Below are 16568 nucleotides of genomic sequence, written 5' to 3'. Positions count from 1 at the left end.
ATCACGGTGGTAGGAATGCTGCTTACAGTGATCCCAGATTGTAATGTGCAGTGAAATGGGATGAAAGGAAATACATTGATTTTTTTCTGTGGTTCTGCCAGCACACCAGAAGGTCTTTGAAAGATCATTGTTCTTCCCAGTCCTCCAGTACCCCTTCTTTGCTCTCCTTCATCCCAGGTTCTGCTCCCCCTGGAAGGTGGTGACACAAAGGTGGTTGCTGGAGCTGGTTCAGGATGGGGTTTTAGGTGGGTTTTACTGTCCTGGTGAGTGTGGGCCTTCTCAGGTGGGCAGTGAGTGGAGTGCAGGCACCCCTGGCACAAGTAAGAGTCACCCTGGTGCTACTGGGCCGTGCTCAGATGACGCTGCAAGGAGAGGGGTTTAGCTGAGCTGGCTCTTAGTGACAGGTAAAAGAAGATTGAAATGAACTTAATTAGGGACACTTTTGTTGGGCTTGCCCTTTAGATTTAAAACTACTCAATGAACCTTCATAAGGGAACAGTATCTGACTGAATGTTTCAGATGCAGACAAAGCCTGCATTCCCCAGCTCAGGCAATCTGACCTGCGCTGCTCAATTTTTATTGTCCAGGAATGCTCTGTGTCTGTGGCAGAAGTACAATGCATTCCCAAACCGTATGAATAGGACACACAATTTTTCAAAGGCATCCTCAGGCAGATGTCTCTTTTTACCTCGCTCTCTTCCCTCCTCTTCTCCTTCCCGTTCTTGGGACTTGGATGAACCAAACCTCAAAGTTTCCAAGGCAAAGGTCAGTGGAACGCTGCTTCTTTTGAGCCAAGTGCTTGGAGAGTAAACCAAGCAGCATTAATAATATTAACTGCAGAGGAAAACTAATAATGGCTTGCTCTCAGGTTTATTTCTTTTTCCTACTCACACTAGTGAAGAGCTGTAACAGTAGCAGCAGAGAGTCTCCTTGTTTTTTTTCTGTTGGTCTGTGATTTGAACTTTCTGTAGCCAGACTAGAGGCTGGAAACCAATCTTGTTTCCAGAGGCCCATTGCCTCTGAAAATAACACTGTGCTCACAACTACCACATTTTAGGATATTCAAAGCATAGTTTGACGCTGTTTTAAAATCTCTAAATAGCTTAAAAGCAGTATTAGAATCTCCTCTTTGGGACATGGCCTGACACCAGTGAAAGAATGCTTAATAAAAATGAGAAATGTTTAATTTCATATAATCAAACAGGTCTGAGTCTTTTATACCTTGCAGCTTATGTCATTGCTAGTTACACAAGCTGAATATTAAGGTGAAATGCTAAATTACATGGCAAAACTTAAAGGCAAAGAAGAGTCAGATCCCATAAATCTTAATTGGATTTTTTTTTTTTGTTTAGTCATCATATTAAGGTACGTTGAGAACAGGCCGGCAGTAATTTTTAGTACTGAGATATAAGCTAATTAGACACACAGGTGATAGGAAATGGTGCAAGTAGGGGGAAAAATTGCCTGGTGTTCTAATACAATTTTGCAACTGAAAACCTGTAAACTGTTTAAGTGAATCCCAGACAAAATGCTGATGTTATGTTCTTAGAGAGGCACCTCAAATTGAGGCTGATAACTGAGTTATCTTAATAAATGCTAATTATTTTGTTCAAGTCAGACTGGGCTGCAGGTCATAGTCTAGATTGGGCCAATCTGGAGAGCAAATTAAAATAACATGCACTTCTTTGCCCCACCATGAGAATATAGTCTGATTCTTAGAGTGATTTGAATGGTAGTAAAACTCTTTTTGACATTTATGGGGTAAGGATGTGCTCTGTTCATTAGTGCAATATAAGGTGAACTCAGCAAAATGCTTCTGGTTGTTTACGGTGGGGCATGCTGTAGCTTCATTTTATTTATTCATATTTTCTATTTATCTCATATTTTGAGATACAGAAGAATAACAGTGCCAGTAAGCCATGGGAGTAATCCTTAGTGATGATAATATGTGGGGGAATAATATTAAATTAAAAACCTATATTCATAGCTCTGCACTATTTTACTAATCCATCAAAAACATAAACCAAGTTTTGTAGCAGAATTTTTGTGTTTATTTTCAAGCAAGTGATAATCCCTTTAGAATACCAGAAGCATTAATTGTGTATCAACTCCAGGGATTAGAAAATCTTTTCTTAGATAAAACTCGTTTTCAGGACCCGTACCTTAGGCAGCTCATCATTCGTTTATCCTTTAGAGGAATCTGTCTTTTAATGTAGTAGGAATATGTTGAGATTTGGCTGTCTCTATCCAGCATCGTGAATAAGAAGTTGCATTTCTATTTGATACAGCCTAGAGCAGTCTTTCATGATAAATATCAGCATCTTCATTTCTTTTTTCGTAATTAGTATTTCTGTTTCTGTCCTCAATTTCAGAGTACAAGGACACAGTAGCTAAGTAATATTTTTAGTTGACTTTTAGACTGCTGCAAACTCTTTTGAGCTTGAATGGATCTGGATTTTTTTTTTCCCCCCTAACTGACAAGATTAATGATGTGGCAGGATGAAAATTGAGAGAAAAGTTGAAAGCAAGTGGAAAGGATAATATTAGAAATAATTAAAAGAAAAAAGAGAGAAAAGCAGGCAAATTTTAAGGAAAAATTGTTTTCCAGTCAATGGACTTAATATTTTATATCTTTTTTTTTTTTTTTTTTAATGAACTTGGAGAATAGAGAGAAACATGAAGTAAGCTGCTTCTTGTTACTTCTGCTATTATCTAAGAGTAGAACAGCAAGAAAAGTTCCAGCTGCCCACAAGTGCAGTGAGCCAAGTGGAGGCTGGCAGAGGAGGTGAGGGGAAAGCAGCTGCAAGGGAGGTACAAAAGAGCAGAAGTAGCCCAGACAACTGGAGAAGTTTTTGCTCTAACAGGCTGATCTTTTAAGATGTTGGAAAACTGTGGAAGGGCGCACTACAGTGTGCTCCACTACACTTTGAAACTCAGTTGTTGCACATCTTGTCTGCACGTTTTCACCCCGCTTTTATCTTTCGGGTTCAAGAGATTATCAAAGGAGACATGCATTGTACTCTGTCATTAAGGCTCTAATGATTAAATTCCTAGTATCTTTGTTTTGTAATGTCAAATTAGTGCTGCTCTGGCTGCAGCCTGTCATTCCCCCGTGACATGCACAAGGAGTGTTTTTCTGTGAAAACCTGAAGAATCGGTGCATTCAACTCAGCAGACTCTGAGTAAGCAGAGGAAGAAGAATTACTTCTTGCTGTGTATGATCATATCAAGTAATTGTGTTTTTCAGAACAGTATTCCCTGTATTAAAAACAAACAACAACAAAAAACCCCTAAAGACACAAAACAAACAACAAACGAGTGTTTCTCAGTTTCTCACTATATTTAATTTCTTAGCTCAGGTAGAAGGTTCACCGAGGGTACAGAACTCTTACGGGAACTTCTAAAAATCCGTTTTGTTGGGCTGCTGAATGAAATGTGTGAATTTATTGAGGAGAGAGAGAGGAGAGCCTTGTTGGGCATCCAGCTTGGGTACCTGGGCATCCCTAGCACAGGACCAGGGTTTTTCCTCTGTTTCCACGTGTCCATTAATTTATGGTATGTGGGCTTTCAAAACCAACTGTTGCTGTGCAGCTGCTGGGAATGTGCCTTGCTCTAGTCACAAGCCTGCACTAAGAGCTTTTCTTCATCATGTAACTTGCCATTTTGGGTAAGAGATGAGACCTACCCCAACACTGCTGTCCCTGGTAGTGTGGGTTCCTGACCAGCTCTTCCAGAGTAAGAAGTATTTATCATGAAAATACTAGACTGCATTTCATAACCTGTGTTTGTATCTCCAAATTGCTGCCTTCAGGGAGCTGATTATGGCTGATGACTGAAAGGGAAATGATGCATCCCTGAAGTCATCTGTGTTGTAGAGGCTGGGGAAGGGGCCACACAGAAGGTGGTTCTGTGGGGCTGGCAGCAGCTCCCTTCCATCTCTTGGTTGAGCAGGAAAAGCAAGGGGAGCTGTGCAAGACTGCCCACAGTGATACCAGCCTCTGACTCAGAGCCATGCCATGAGCAAAGCAGGGAAGCTTTCAAAGCTGATGCTCTAATAAACAACCAAAAACTAATGGGATGGCCCTTATTAATCCATTAACACTGTTCCATGCCATTGTCAACAAACTCAGAACAAGCCTGGGCGTTGTATTTACTTGTTTAGAGTTGAAAGGCAGGTTCAGAAGGCAGTGCTGGAAACCTAAGTGTGAGGAGAACAGCCGCATCCAGAATCTTCTGTGGACACTGGAAATACTTCTTTGAAATCAAATTAGTTGGGAAGACCTGATTATGGCACTTCCACCAATAGTAGGTTAACTGCAACTTTTACAGGCAAGCTTCTGGATGGATTCAACCCTAAATAGAGCCATAGGATGGCCTGGGTTGGAAGGCACCTTAAAGATCATCTTGTTTCAACCTTTCACCAGACCAGGTTGCTCCAAGCCCCATCCAACCTGGCTGTGGACACTTCCAGGGATGGGGCAGCCACAGCTTCTCTGGGCAACCTGTGCCAGAGCCTCCTCACCCTCACAGTAACAGATTTCTTCCTTAATATCCAGTCTAAACCTCCTCTCAGTTTGAAGTCATGCCCTATTGTCATGTAAAAAGTCTCTCTCCATCTGTCTTGTACCCTCCGTTTGTTCAGGTACTGGAAGCTCACCCCTAATAAAGTCATTATATATTTCAATATTTCTTTATTTGTATGCATATGTGATTTCATAATAAAAATTTCAACTCAGATCTACCATATAGGCTCTTTGGGTCACAGAGTTTTGTACTCTTGAATTAGCAACCATTTCATTTAAGAGTGACGTGTAAAGAGTTTGGCAAAAGGATCTGGTGGATACCAGTTGTTATGACGTGTTCCAGGTGGCTGTGAGTAACAGCTATTTTTAAATTAAATCTTGGTATGTGTTCTTTTGTGGGACAGGTTTCAGAACTTATGGTGAGAGATCCTTTGTTAGCACTGAGCAGCTTTGTCTGCAGACTAATTGAATCATTTTTTTCATACTATTCTGCATCTGCTTAAGTAGAATTGCTTAGTTAATTTTAAATTGTTGCTGTTTAGGGCAGTTGGCAAAGACTCAGCAGAAACAGAGCAAATAACATTTTCCTGTCTGTATTTTAGTCTGCCTATTAAAATAATATGACTCAAGGATTAGTCTCAAATTTAGTAAGCCAATCTATTTTTGTTTGATATCAATATTATTATTTTTTTACATGTTGGGAAACTGGGGAAGGGCATGTCAGGTCACAGAGTGGGGAGTGTGGGCTGGGATTATGTTTAGAAGTTTTAATCCAAAGACAGCACTGCCCTACGATTTTTGGAGGAGGACCCATAGGTTTCCAATAATCCCTGTATTATTGTCCTTTTCAGACCTTTGGACTGTGGACCAGGGTGGCTGGAAGAGCTCCTTTCAGTGACCATTTGGGCACTTGTGTCCCTCAGACCACAGTGAGAATTTACTGCTTTCCATCAACTGGGTGGCCTTGTTAATATTGTCAGCATTGCTTAACCAGTGGATATTCAGTGTACTGGTATTTTTGTTACTTTATTTAGCAGCTTTTTTCCCCCAACACATTGTGTTCTGAATCAAGAATTTAATATTTTTTTTAAAATTCCCCAGACCCCAGCTTTCTTGGTGCAGTGGTGAGCTGTTGAGTACCAGCAGACTGGGACTTGGGATGGAGCACAGGAAGCTTTCCACTACTTGTATATTCCTTGGAATCCTTGAAGACTGCTGTATGTTACACGGGGTTGCTGGCAGGAATCAGGTGATTCGAGGTCGGCAGGAACAGATCTGTAGCTGACCAATACACTTCAATGGGGAACTTAGAAATAACCTTTGATGATAAAGTAAGACAGCAATAAACGTGATAATTCACCCTGACTTCCTCCATAAAACAATCCACATGACTTCTGCTGATTTGCTTTCATTTTTTTAATTAGTTCATGTTATGATCTCATATTTGCCCTTACTCTTCTCTGACAAATGAAATGGAGCTGTTTGAATCTTGTCTCGTGATACGCATTTTTCAGTCCTTAAGTCATTCTCGCGGCTCCTCTCTGAAGCCTCTCCAAAGGTTAAACCTGTTGAGCTGTTTTACACAAACAGCATTAAACCCAGCAGGTGATAAAGGCTGTTCGTGTTTGATAACCTGTGCAAGTATTGCATCACCCCTATAAAACCAGGGCACAAACCCCGGCATCCTGATGGCGCATCGTGCCTGTGATGCCCTTTCCAGGTGCACTGAGCTCATGGAGAGTCCTTTGCTCTGTGTCATTCTTGGGTTCTCCTTGTTACAAGGTTGCATTTGCTGTGTTTACACCTTTTCATGGTTCTAGTCAGTGTGGATGAGCTTCTTCAGCCTTGATCTTACTCTTTTTTTACCATTTATTTTTCCCATTACTGTTGTGCCACCAACAAATTTCATAGCCCCTTCTAGGGCTTGCTCAGAAAAGTAGGGCTGAAAATGATTCCTGTGAAACACAGTCAAGCTACTTATTTTCTTAAAGATAATTTCCCAGTTATCATGTATTTTTAAACCAGTTAACTCCTTTTCAGTCCACCAGATGTTTGCTGGATTGATTTGTCATTATTCTGGTTTTCACCATGCCAGGTGAAAATGAGGCAAGAGCCTCCTCACAGAATCACATCTGTGTTATCACTTTCGTAAGCTCTTGTGAACTCAGCAGAAAATATCAGTTTAACAAGACATGTTTTCCAGAGAAAGGATGCTCATTTGCCAGTAATAATACTGTCTGCTTCAGCTGTTGATTAATTGAGTTTCTATCTCTCTTTGTACTGCTGTCTGGGACTGGTGGGAGGTTGTGACTATCAAGGCCATCTCATTCTCTTTGATCTGGTACCTAGCACGAGCTGTCTCTCTGTCCTCCAGAACCTCCTAACAACTGCTGAAAATCAAGTTGCAGTTCCTTCACTGGGTCTTCTAATGGTCCTACTCAATGCAAGGCATCTCATCTGCTGGTTTAGAAAATGTTGAATTTAGAGGCTGCTGCTCAACACCATTTTGAAGGCTTTTTTGGAATGAAAATTGCTTAGCATCTGTTATGATTCCATGAGCTAGGCTCCTGTTCCCTCCCACATCATGCTTAGCAAAATATTGTTATTGACAAGTTCAAGATTTCTAAGATTTTTTCTAGGTTTTGATCTGTAGATATTTCCATTTTATAATGCATGAAAGGAAGACCTACGTGCTTGTTGTCATATAGCAAAAATAAGTAAAACCCCAGCTTTCAGTGAACAGAAAATTACAGTATTTTTGACCAAAATGCATTGAAAAGCAGTAATAAAATTTTCTAATATGCTTTCTTTTCCAGATTAAAAAAAAAAAACACAAACAAAAAACCCCAAACAAAACAAACCAACAAAATGTTGATGTGTTTAAAAAGCAAAAGTAATGGGTAAGTACAGGAGTGTGGCTTTCTTTAATGACTGCAGAGCAAGCTGTTAGCACACATATTTTTCATAGGCAAACAATGAATTATTAGTGAACGGATTTCCCTAAGCTTTCTTTATAGTAAATGTTGCACAGACAATGACTGTGTTCACTGAGTTCATTCACAATGTTTCCAACACCTGTTTCCTCCTGTTTTTTCCAGCAGTTTTATTTGGAAAGCATTGGGTGCTGGAATGATGTCTCGTTAGAGCACAGGGTTTGCTGGGGACACGTGTTTCTGTGTCATTGAAGACTTGCTGGTGAATAACAAGTGCATTGTTCAGCACTTTAATAGGGAAGTTTAGATGCCCATTAGGGCTGTTAGTAATGTCCTTTCCCGAAGGTTCAAGTTAATATTGACCCCATGTCATCATGTATGTGTTGCTGAAGTTCATAATAAAGCCTTAAAGAGCTTGGATGCTTTATGGTTTTAAAGGATTCAAATACAAGCAAATATCTGGTCCTTGTTCTCTTTTGAAATTGGGCATTGTATGGGAAAGGCATCTCCTGGATCTGTCAGCAAAGCCAGGGCACAGCAACTGGGGAGGAACTCCTGCCGCGATGCTGCCGGGGGGCAAGAGGTCATGCATGGATTTTACCAGCTTCAGTCCTAACCTTATCTCTTTCACTGTGTTGTGGGAGCCTAAAAGGGAGATAGGAGGATGAAAGGCAGCTCCAAAGTCTTACTTTTTAATGGAAGAAATAAATTCCAGTTACACCTGGCAACGCTATCAGAGCTCGAGGGATCTTCATCCCAAATGAAGGGTGGCTTAGGAAAATCCATCAAACAAAAGTGTCTAAAAGCAACACAGATTTTAGTTAAGGATATTAATTAGCTTAGAAAGTGATTGGGAGGCACTTTACGCTTTAACCTCAGGAGCTTTGCTTTATTAGTATTTCAGGCTGATTACATGCGAGTGTTTCTGTCCACATTCAGCGTGCTCAGCTGGCTCATACAGGGATAAAATGAGAAAATACTCAGGCCTGAGCCACACTTCAGTTAATGTAAAAACAGGCAGCAAACTGTAGTCAAAGAAACAAGACTGGTTGGCTGAAGAGTCCTTCCATCCATATCTGGTCTTTTAATCTGCCTTTTGTAGCTGGGGCAGTTTGGCTCTACTTTGTTCCCTGGGTCCCAAAAATGGAGTTTTTCTTGTGATGGTAGACAAAAATCTGCCATTTTCTGAGGCCTCTCCTTTGTTTCTTAAAATTCCTGATTTTGGCACGAGGTTGAGTGTTGAATGAAAATATTTGGCTGTTCAAACTGGCAGAGCAGATCACCAACAACCTTTTAAGAGGCTTAGGAGGTGTCTGAGGCAACGCTGACTTGTGCTGTGGGTTGTCTTGGCCCTTTGTACGGGCTGTAATCCTGCAAGTGTAAAGCTCCACTTGTCTTAGTTTTTTGCCTGAAGTTGTTGTGTTTTTTGGAAGCAGAACACCATCGTGCCATGATATTTAGGCAGGTGCCAGCAGATCGATGGGAAGCCCTTGCGATGCTCCCACTGTGCCGGCAGCAGGGAAGGGACAAACTCAAGCTCGGCGAGGAGCGCGCACTGCAGGCACTGGCGGCTCCTCCAAGGTGCTGCTAAGATGCTCTTAGAAAATCCTTTTGGCATCACACCCAGGCTTCTCCCTCGCAGTGCACGCATTCATTCCCTCATTCATGAGGCTGTCAGCAGGTTATTGTCTCAGCCTGTGACCCTCCTGAAGACCATACATCTTATGTTCAAGCCCTCAAATGGGCTGTGACCTTCCCCTCTTTTGAGTGTTGTAGGAATGACCTTTCAGCAGGGTACTTGCTTACGTAGAGGGCTGGCTGGGAAGATTTGGCTGTGCTAGGGCTTTGGTCCACGTTGGCCTGAAGGGAAAGAACAAGAGTTCTTTATTCTCAGAAGAGGATTCAGATTTTACTTCTATGGTTCAAAGGTAAGCTGTATGCATGAAGTCTTTAAATGCTTTCAACATGCAGATCTTTCTCTATGCATAGCTATTCACGCTACCAGACTTGGTGGGGCAGTTCTTTTTACAGTGCAGGAATATGGTTGTTTGTTTCAGTAATTATTCCGTCTTCTTTATCACTTAGAATAATAAATTAGAACAAGAGAACAATTACAGACTGAGGGAATTAAATCTAAGTCGTGGAAGCATAGCTGTTAGGGAAAAGACTTCAGTAAGAAGGCACATGTGTTTTTTCTTTTGGAAGAGGGTATTTACAGAATTTCAAATGCCAATTTACTGATTTATTGTATTTCTTCACCAACATACTGAGTGGGTACATGAAGCAGCCTTGCCAGTAAAATCATACAATAGGGGAATTTTCAGATAAGAAAGTGATCCGTTTGCATACAATTTGGTCCTTTAAAAAATATTTTAATATCTTTTTATTGGATTATTAAAGGATTTCATTATTAGAAAATGATGTTGAGCAGTTCATGGGTTATGCCTCCCCTCCTGCAGCCAGCGAAGTTACCTTTTGTGAATCAAAATTTATGTTTGGAGAGAGGGTGAGAAAACGGTGGCCTGGGGAATTCCTTCAAATGTGTTTTAATTCCCCATATTTCCCTGGCCTGGCAAAACCAAAGCTACCAAAGGAACCACCCCCCAGGCCCAGGCTTGGAGAGCTGCTGGGACACCTGCTGCTGGAGCTGCTGTGGTCTTCTTATCCCCCATGGGCCGCCGCCTTTATCAGGTGTAGCACCTTCTCCAGAGCAGAAGGGAGACGAGCTGCAGCCAAGTGCGTGGTTCCCACTGGTGATTTCATAGGATCTCGGGCAAGAGCAGGCATGAATCTTCCCAGAGCTGAGTATCTTGTCTGGACTGCTGCGCCGGGCAAGGTGCTTCAGGGGAACAGACGAGCTGTTGCAGAGGGGTGCAAGAGAGCACCTGTGGAATAGCCTGCCATTTACAAAGACCTTTAATAGCTTTATCTTAAATACAACGTGGCAATCTGTGATATTTGTTGCCATTAAATACAGCTCTTCTGCATATTAAAAATACTAATTATTCTAAACACTCTCACTATTCTCTTGTTTATGTTTCCGAAGCCAATCTGCGATGCACCACCTGTTGAATCATTTTTAAGGCAGAATGTTCCTCCCTTTCTCTCAGGGCAAGCCTGGTCCTTTCCCACCCCAGCAGATTCAGTATAAACCCAATTCTAAATGGAACCAGCTCAGATCGTGCCAAATGCCTATACAACACGGCAGCTTCAGACCCTGTGTGCTTTTAACAGAGCCAGGCTGTCAAAATGGGGAGAAGCCGCTGTAATTTGCAGTTTTGCTTTAAAACGTGCCCGGTGCCCTTAAGCATTTCGCTAAAACGCGGCTTGGCACTCGATTAATTTCTGTCTTCGAATGTTTTCTCGGCTGTTTTCCCTCCGTTCCCTGTGTGCCCCCGCCCCTGTGCCAAACCCCTCCCCGGGCCGGGCCGGGGATCACCCCCGCCCCGAGGGGTGCGAGGATCCTCCCCCAGCGGGGCCGAGGGACCGCCCGGCCCCGCCGTGCCCGGCCCCGTGTCCCCGGCATGGCCGGACCCCGACCCCGCCAGCCGGAGCCGGCGGCACTCGCGGCCAGCCCGGGGGCGCGGCAGGTGCCGGCGGGACCATGAGCGTGATGCTGTGGCGCTGGGAGCAGAACAACAGCACCATGAAGCTGGTAAGCACGTCGGGGAGAACGCGGGACAGCCACTGATGGAGGGAGAATTGCCCTTGCACCGTTCTCATTAGCGACCAGGGGTACCTGGGGTGGCAGGGCTGATGCTGGACTGATGTGCTCTCCAAGCGGATGCTGTTTTGCTATGGAGTCGCAGCCGGATTTGTTACTCTTTAATTCGTGTTTTGGGTTTGTTTAGGTCAGTCTGCGTCTCGTTTCATCTCTGTAGTTAAGCTCGTTTATAGCTAAGAACTGAAGCATCAGTAACGTGTGTAGCCCTTTCCCCTCATCTTCCTTTATTTATTGTCTTTATTCTCATTGTTTTCTTCTTCTTGGAAGCAATTTTCTCTCTTTCAGTTTTGCTGGAATAATTTTGTCGACTGGGAGCATTTGGAGTTTTGTTTGCTCAACAGTTTTTGGTTTTAAATTCCCCCTCCCCGTTCCCCCCCCATCCCCTTTCCTGTCGTCTCCTTTACTGAAATATAAAAAAAACCGTGCACCCTGTTAAGTAAAAAGTGTGTGGCTGCTCCATTCCTGCAGCGTAGATGAGCTCAGGAAGCCTACATATCTGCCTGTCTGCTTGAATTACTGTCCGTACCAAGATATAAACTCTGATCAAAACTTAGAGAGACTTCTCGTCAGCAGCTATTTTTAAAGCTATTTGATGTAAAGAATCTCAAGACAGTGGCTGTCTGAGATAGCTTTAAATTTGTTTTCCCTGTCTCTCTGGAAGATTATTTAAACAAAGAAAATTACAATTCTATCCAGTTTTTAGAGAAAAGATTTATTTTCCTGAGAAATTTATAATAAAACACCAGTATTTGCTACAGGTCTAATCCTTTAGCCTTTATGTGTGAAAACTCTGTTGAAAGTCCATGTGGGAGTTAAAGGTTCCCAGCACCTCTTCCTATCAGGCTCTGCAATCAAAGAAATTTATAGTTCGGCTGGTAATGTAACAATCTCTGTTTTACATACTTTCCTCGCCAGGAATGAGGTGATAAACACGCGTTCGTGAAGGAGTATTCAGCTCTGGATACAACAGCAGCCCTTCACGTGGGATCAGATAGTTTCGGATATTTCACGCATGAGTAGCCCCTGGAATAATGAATTTGTGAGCTGGCAGTAGAAGTTGGCGCCTTTGTGTGGGGGTTGCCCAAGCCTAGTTCCAGCTGAAGCCAAGTATTTTGGGAGGGAGGTTAAAGTGAGTCCTTTCTCTCGCTTTTCACATGCAAAGAGCTCTTCAGGAAGCAGAGAGAGCTTATGTACACAGGTGTATTGCAAAGTCTTTGCATATACATTGGCCTTTAAACCAGCCCTCAGTGGGCTGCCCAAGCAGCACCAGCACCTGTGAGAACTGAGCTATGAAATCAAGCAGAGAAAAGGAGACCTAAGAAATCAAATAGCTGGTAGTGTCCAAGGCACAACGAAATCCAGGTGATGCTCAGAGTGGAAGAAAAGTGCTGGATTTACCCACTCCTTGGGCAGGAGGAGAAAAGATAAAAGCCTTCACCCCATACCCTGCTCACGACCCACCTTCCCTGCCAAGCAGCAGGCATTTATTGCTCCTGCAATTAGGGAATTATGGAGGTTGCCCTCGTGGGGCTGCCTCCTGCCTGGTGTGGTTTGCTGGGTGCTGGGGCAGGGAGGGACGTGGGTGCCCCTCAGTCTCGGGGGGCCTGGCAGGGTTCCGCCTAAAGCACTGGGATGAGCTCAGCTTTGTGCAGACCTCTTCCAGAGGCCTTGGCTGGTCTGTCTTGATAAAGTGGATCAAACAAAGACAGTTTTTATAGATATGTGTGTGTGCATATATATATGTATATATAATTTAAAAAAAAAAAATCCTCAGCTAATTGAGTGTCAGAGTAAATACCTCAGATGTTGCCCTCCTGCTTTTTCTCCTCCTCGTCCTTCTTTTGGCCCAGTGAGGTTTCTGTGGAAAAAAGAATGAGAAAATGCTTGCTAGTCATTGCTTAGGGTGAGCCGATTGTGGCTACTTTGCCAACAAAAGCCAAATACATTCTGCTGAGAGTTTTGGGTGGTGATGGCAAGAGTCACTTTGTGGTTGAAACTGTAAGATTTGGAGTGTGGAAGCTTAGGGTTTTTTTTCAGATTTGTAGTATAGGGCTGTTCAGGCATCCAGGGATAAATCTATCTGCCTGCTGTTATCACAGAGTCCCCAAATATCGGATCCTGCAAGACTTACTCTGATAAGTTTGTGAAAATTGTGATGTTGTCATAAGAGTGCAATGTGAAATAAGTAACTCTTCGTGTTGGTAACTCCTTTTCCATAAGATTGTCCTTGAATAATTTTGGGGGATGGTGGCCTAATTTTTGTCACATACAATACATTCAGCTGTGATCTTGTCATCTTGAATTAGCTGCAAAATACAAGGTTGCTTTCATTGTTGATGTATTTCCTGGGCAATCATGACAGGTTTCTTGCCAGTCTCTCTGGAGCATATTGATGTTATTACTGGACATTCAGAGGAGTGGCCAGACAATAACCAAGATCATTTTTTTGCTGAATAGACTGTGTCCACTTTCTAAGGTACTGCCAGCTCTTAGGAGAAAAAGAACAAATTGTGTAGCTTGCTCCTGTTCATGGTGAGTGACTTGTGCACAGCTGATAAACGCAGTTATTTTGACCCCAGAGTTCCTTATTCCTGGGCTTCTAAAAACAGATGTTTAATTCTGATTTTATTTCCATTTTATATTTGAGACTAACAATATTTCAGCGTGGAGTGTAACACCTCCCTCGCTCTTACTTTTTGTTTAACTGTTCTGAGTCAGCGTCACACCTTATGCAAACACCTTTTTCTAATGTAATCAAAACAAGGATCGTTCCCACTCACTGTTTTATGGCTTTGAGAATTCAAAAGGGGTAAGGTATTGTTTTTGTGATGATTGAAGGTTGTAAAAGGCATGTGATCCTTTTTCTTTATGGCAAGTTCAAATTGTCCCGTACATATCCTACAAGCCCCTGGCCTTGCAGCATGTGTATAGTCGTATACAAATATGAGAATGTTTCAGCCTTTTACAAGGTTTTTCCTACAATTGTATCAGTAGAAACATGTTAACTAACCTGTCTGTATGTAACTGGCAGCAGATAACCTTTCCAGGGTGGGTTTTCTTTTGTGGTTTGGTTGGTTTTTGGTTGGTTGGGTTTGGTTTTCTGGGTTTTTTTGGTGTTTGTTTGTTTAGTTTTTTGAGCCTGTAAGAAACTAATGAGTGAAAACCCTACATATGTCTTCTCAAGATGAAACATTCTGTGTCTGACATGGAGTAATAAATGACCCCAGGATAAGCCTGTGTTGAAAGGGTTGTTTCTTTGAATGGAGTAAAAGAAACTTGACTGAAGAGCCACAGTGATGTCAGCAGAGGCTGTATCATTTTATTGTGAAATGTATACCATAATAGTGTTTCAGAAACAGGTTTCAGACGCACAAACATTTAAGCTTTTTAGGATTTTGTTTAATGTAGTTTACTGATAACTATTTTTTTTTCCTGGGAGAGTGTAGCTTTTGTCTTTTCTCATTTGGGATCAGACCTGTGGGTTTACAGAGCTAGAGATGAAGACTGCTCAGCTTTTCCTGTCACCTTTAGTCTTTCTGTTTTCAGTTTGTAAAATTTGAATGGTACTTACTATTAAGCAGATACAATCATTTTATGCCCTCTCTATCCCTATAATTTTCTGCTTTGATTTTAAAACGTTGAGTAATATGAGAGAAAAGAAACGTGCATGTCTTTGCATGAGCACTTCTATATAGACACCTATAACTTACGAGCTGGACCAGATTCTCATTTCCACAGCAACGGACGGGCTCTGGGTGTGGATGTACCTTACTGTTCCCATCCTTGCCCTTGCTCCATAGGAGACCCTGAGATGCAAGGAGTGGGAAAATTGCTCCTGCTGAAGGTCAGGAGGTGCTGAAGGAGTTGGGCCATGTCCATATGGACTGGGGAAGGAGGAATGCCTCCTGCTCTGCACCCCCCCGAATGTGTGCCAGGGGGTGAGTGGTGCCAGCTCCGTCTGTACCTGAGGCTTGCAAAAGTTAATGGGTCCTAGGCTGGGTAAACCATTGGATCTTTAAAACATGTTCTTGCAAAAAATAGGGAAAAAAAGTTATTCTTGTAAAATAGCTAATTCAAAATATTCTCTGTGGAAAGAGTGTTAAAAGATTTATCTCTATGTATAAAATTTCAGTCCTGGTTTACGCATGACTTCTATTAAACATTTCCCTTTAATGCTCTTATCTGTGTGTGCCTTCTGGGCTGATGTGGAGCATACAGCAAAGGGAACATACTTATTTGGAAGAAACACTTCATTCTGGAAGAGATTTTCAAGTGCTTAACTTGAAAACTGAGAGAGAAGAATTGACTGGGCTGATAAGAGATTTGCAAAGTTATGATTTGATAGGCCTGTTTTTGCTAGCTGACTTAGCAATACTTTTCATTAAGTAAGGGAAAGAATTCCTGCAGTTCCCTAAGCTTTTGCCATCTGTATTAGTGCTTATAAGCAGTTTATTGGAATCGTCACAGCATTATCTTGCAGCTGATTATTGACTTGATGTTGGAGTCGGATCACAGCCTGTTACCTAGCTTTTCCAAGCCAAAAAGTGTGGAACCTCAGCCAGTTGTTAGATGTCTAGATCGAAGGCTTAGTTGCTGGCACTCTGTAGTAAAGATTAAAATAAATAGCAAAGTATAAGTCAGTGTTTCATAGGTTAAGATATGTCTGAAAAAGGCTGTTGCATGTAATCATACATTCCCCACACTTGTATTTAATCACACAGCTGAGGAAATGTTCTTTTGACACACAAGAGCTGAGGAAATGTTCTTTTGACACAGAAGCCTGTGGGCAGACTGTGTTGAAAGAGCACACACATCTTTCTTCTGAGGATCAGTCAGGAGAGGACAGCACAATTGTGAGCTGCAGCATCATAAGGCTGTGCAAAAGGCAGACTTGTTCCTGGCAGCTATCAGGAAAGGTGCTTTCAGCAGAGATAAGGAGGTGTGAAAGCAGTGAAACTACCAGGAGGCAGCTGAAACCTCACCTGTGAATATGATACACAGTTGTGGTATCATTTATGAAAGATCAGTGCAAAGGAAACAAGGGCTCTTGGGCTGACCAAGAGAGAGAAAAATCTGTTTTCTTAGCACTCCTAACCAGAGAAAAAAGGACAATCTGGGCATATGAGTTTTCTGTGTAAAGACATCAAAATACAGCAGGGTGCTTCTAATCACCACAGCAGGGACTGAAACCGACTCTCTTTCGAAGAGGGAAGCCTCAACACACCTTCTAGGAGACACTTGGATCATTTATGACAGCACTTGTATCGCACAATTAAATTCCCAGATACGGGTACTGTGTGTGTGCATACACGTGCCAGGGACAACCCGCCACAGTGTGTATTTTTCTGTACAATACATAGATACTTAAATATTATAAAAATTTAAATA

At 42.3% G+C, this 16568-nt stretch overlaps 1 protein-coding gene across 12 annotated transcripts in view; it reads left to right on the top strand.

The window, feature by feature from the left end:
- The window catches only part of NAV2 (neuron navigator 2), a 366859-nt gene that overhangs the window by 184866 nt on the left and 165425 nt on the right, over positions 1-16568 (top strand). Inside the window, exon 1 of one of the 12 annotated variants that reach the window (XM_042021472.1) lies at positions 10960-11111. The exons of the other annotated variants lie outside the window; for them this stretch is intronic. Coding sequence (XP_041877406.1) covers positions 11061-11111 — 51 coding nt within the window. The 5' untranslated portion in view covers positions 10960-11060. Of the gene's footprint in view, positions 1-10959; positions 11112-16568 lie in introns of those variants that run through there. 12 annotated transcript variants of the gene reach the window in all.

Source organism: Corvus kubaryi, unplaced genomic scaffold, assembly GCF_017639235.1.
Source record: "Corvus kubaryi isolate FWS band 111438036 unplaced genomic scaffold, C.kubaryi_AGA036_p1.0 125, whole genome shotgun sequence".
NCBI classification, from domain to species: Eukaryota; Metazoa; Chordata; class Aves; order Passeriformes; family Corvidae; genus Corvus; species Corvus kubaryi.
This window is presented reverse-complemented; position numbering and strand designations above follow the sequence as displayed.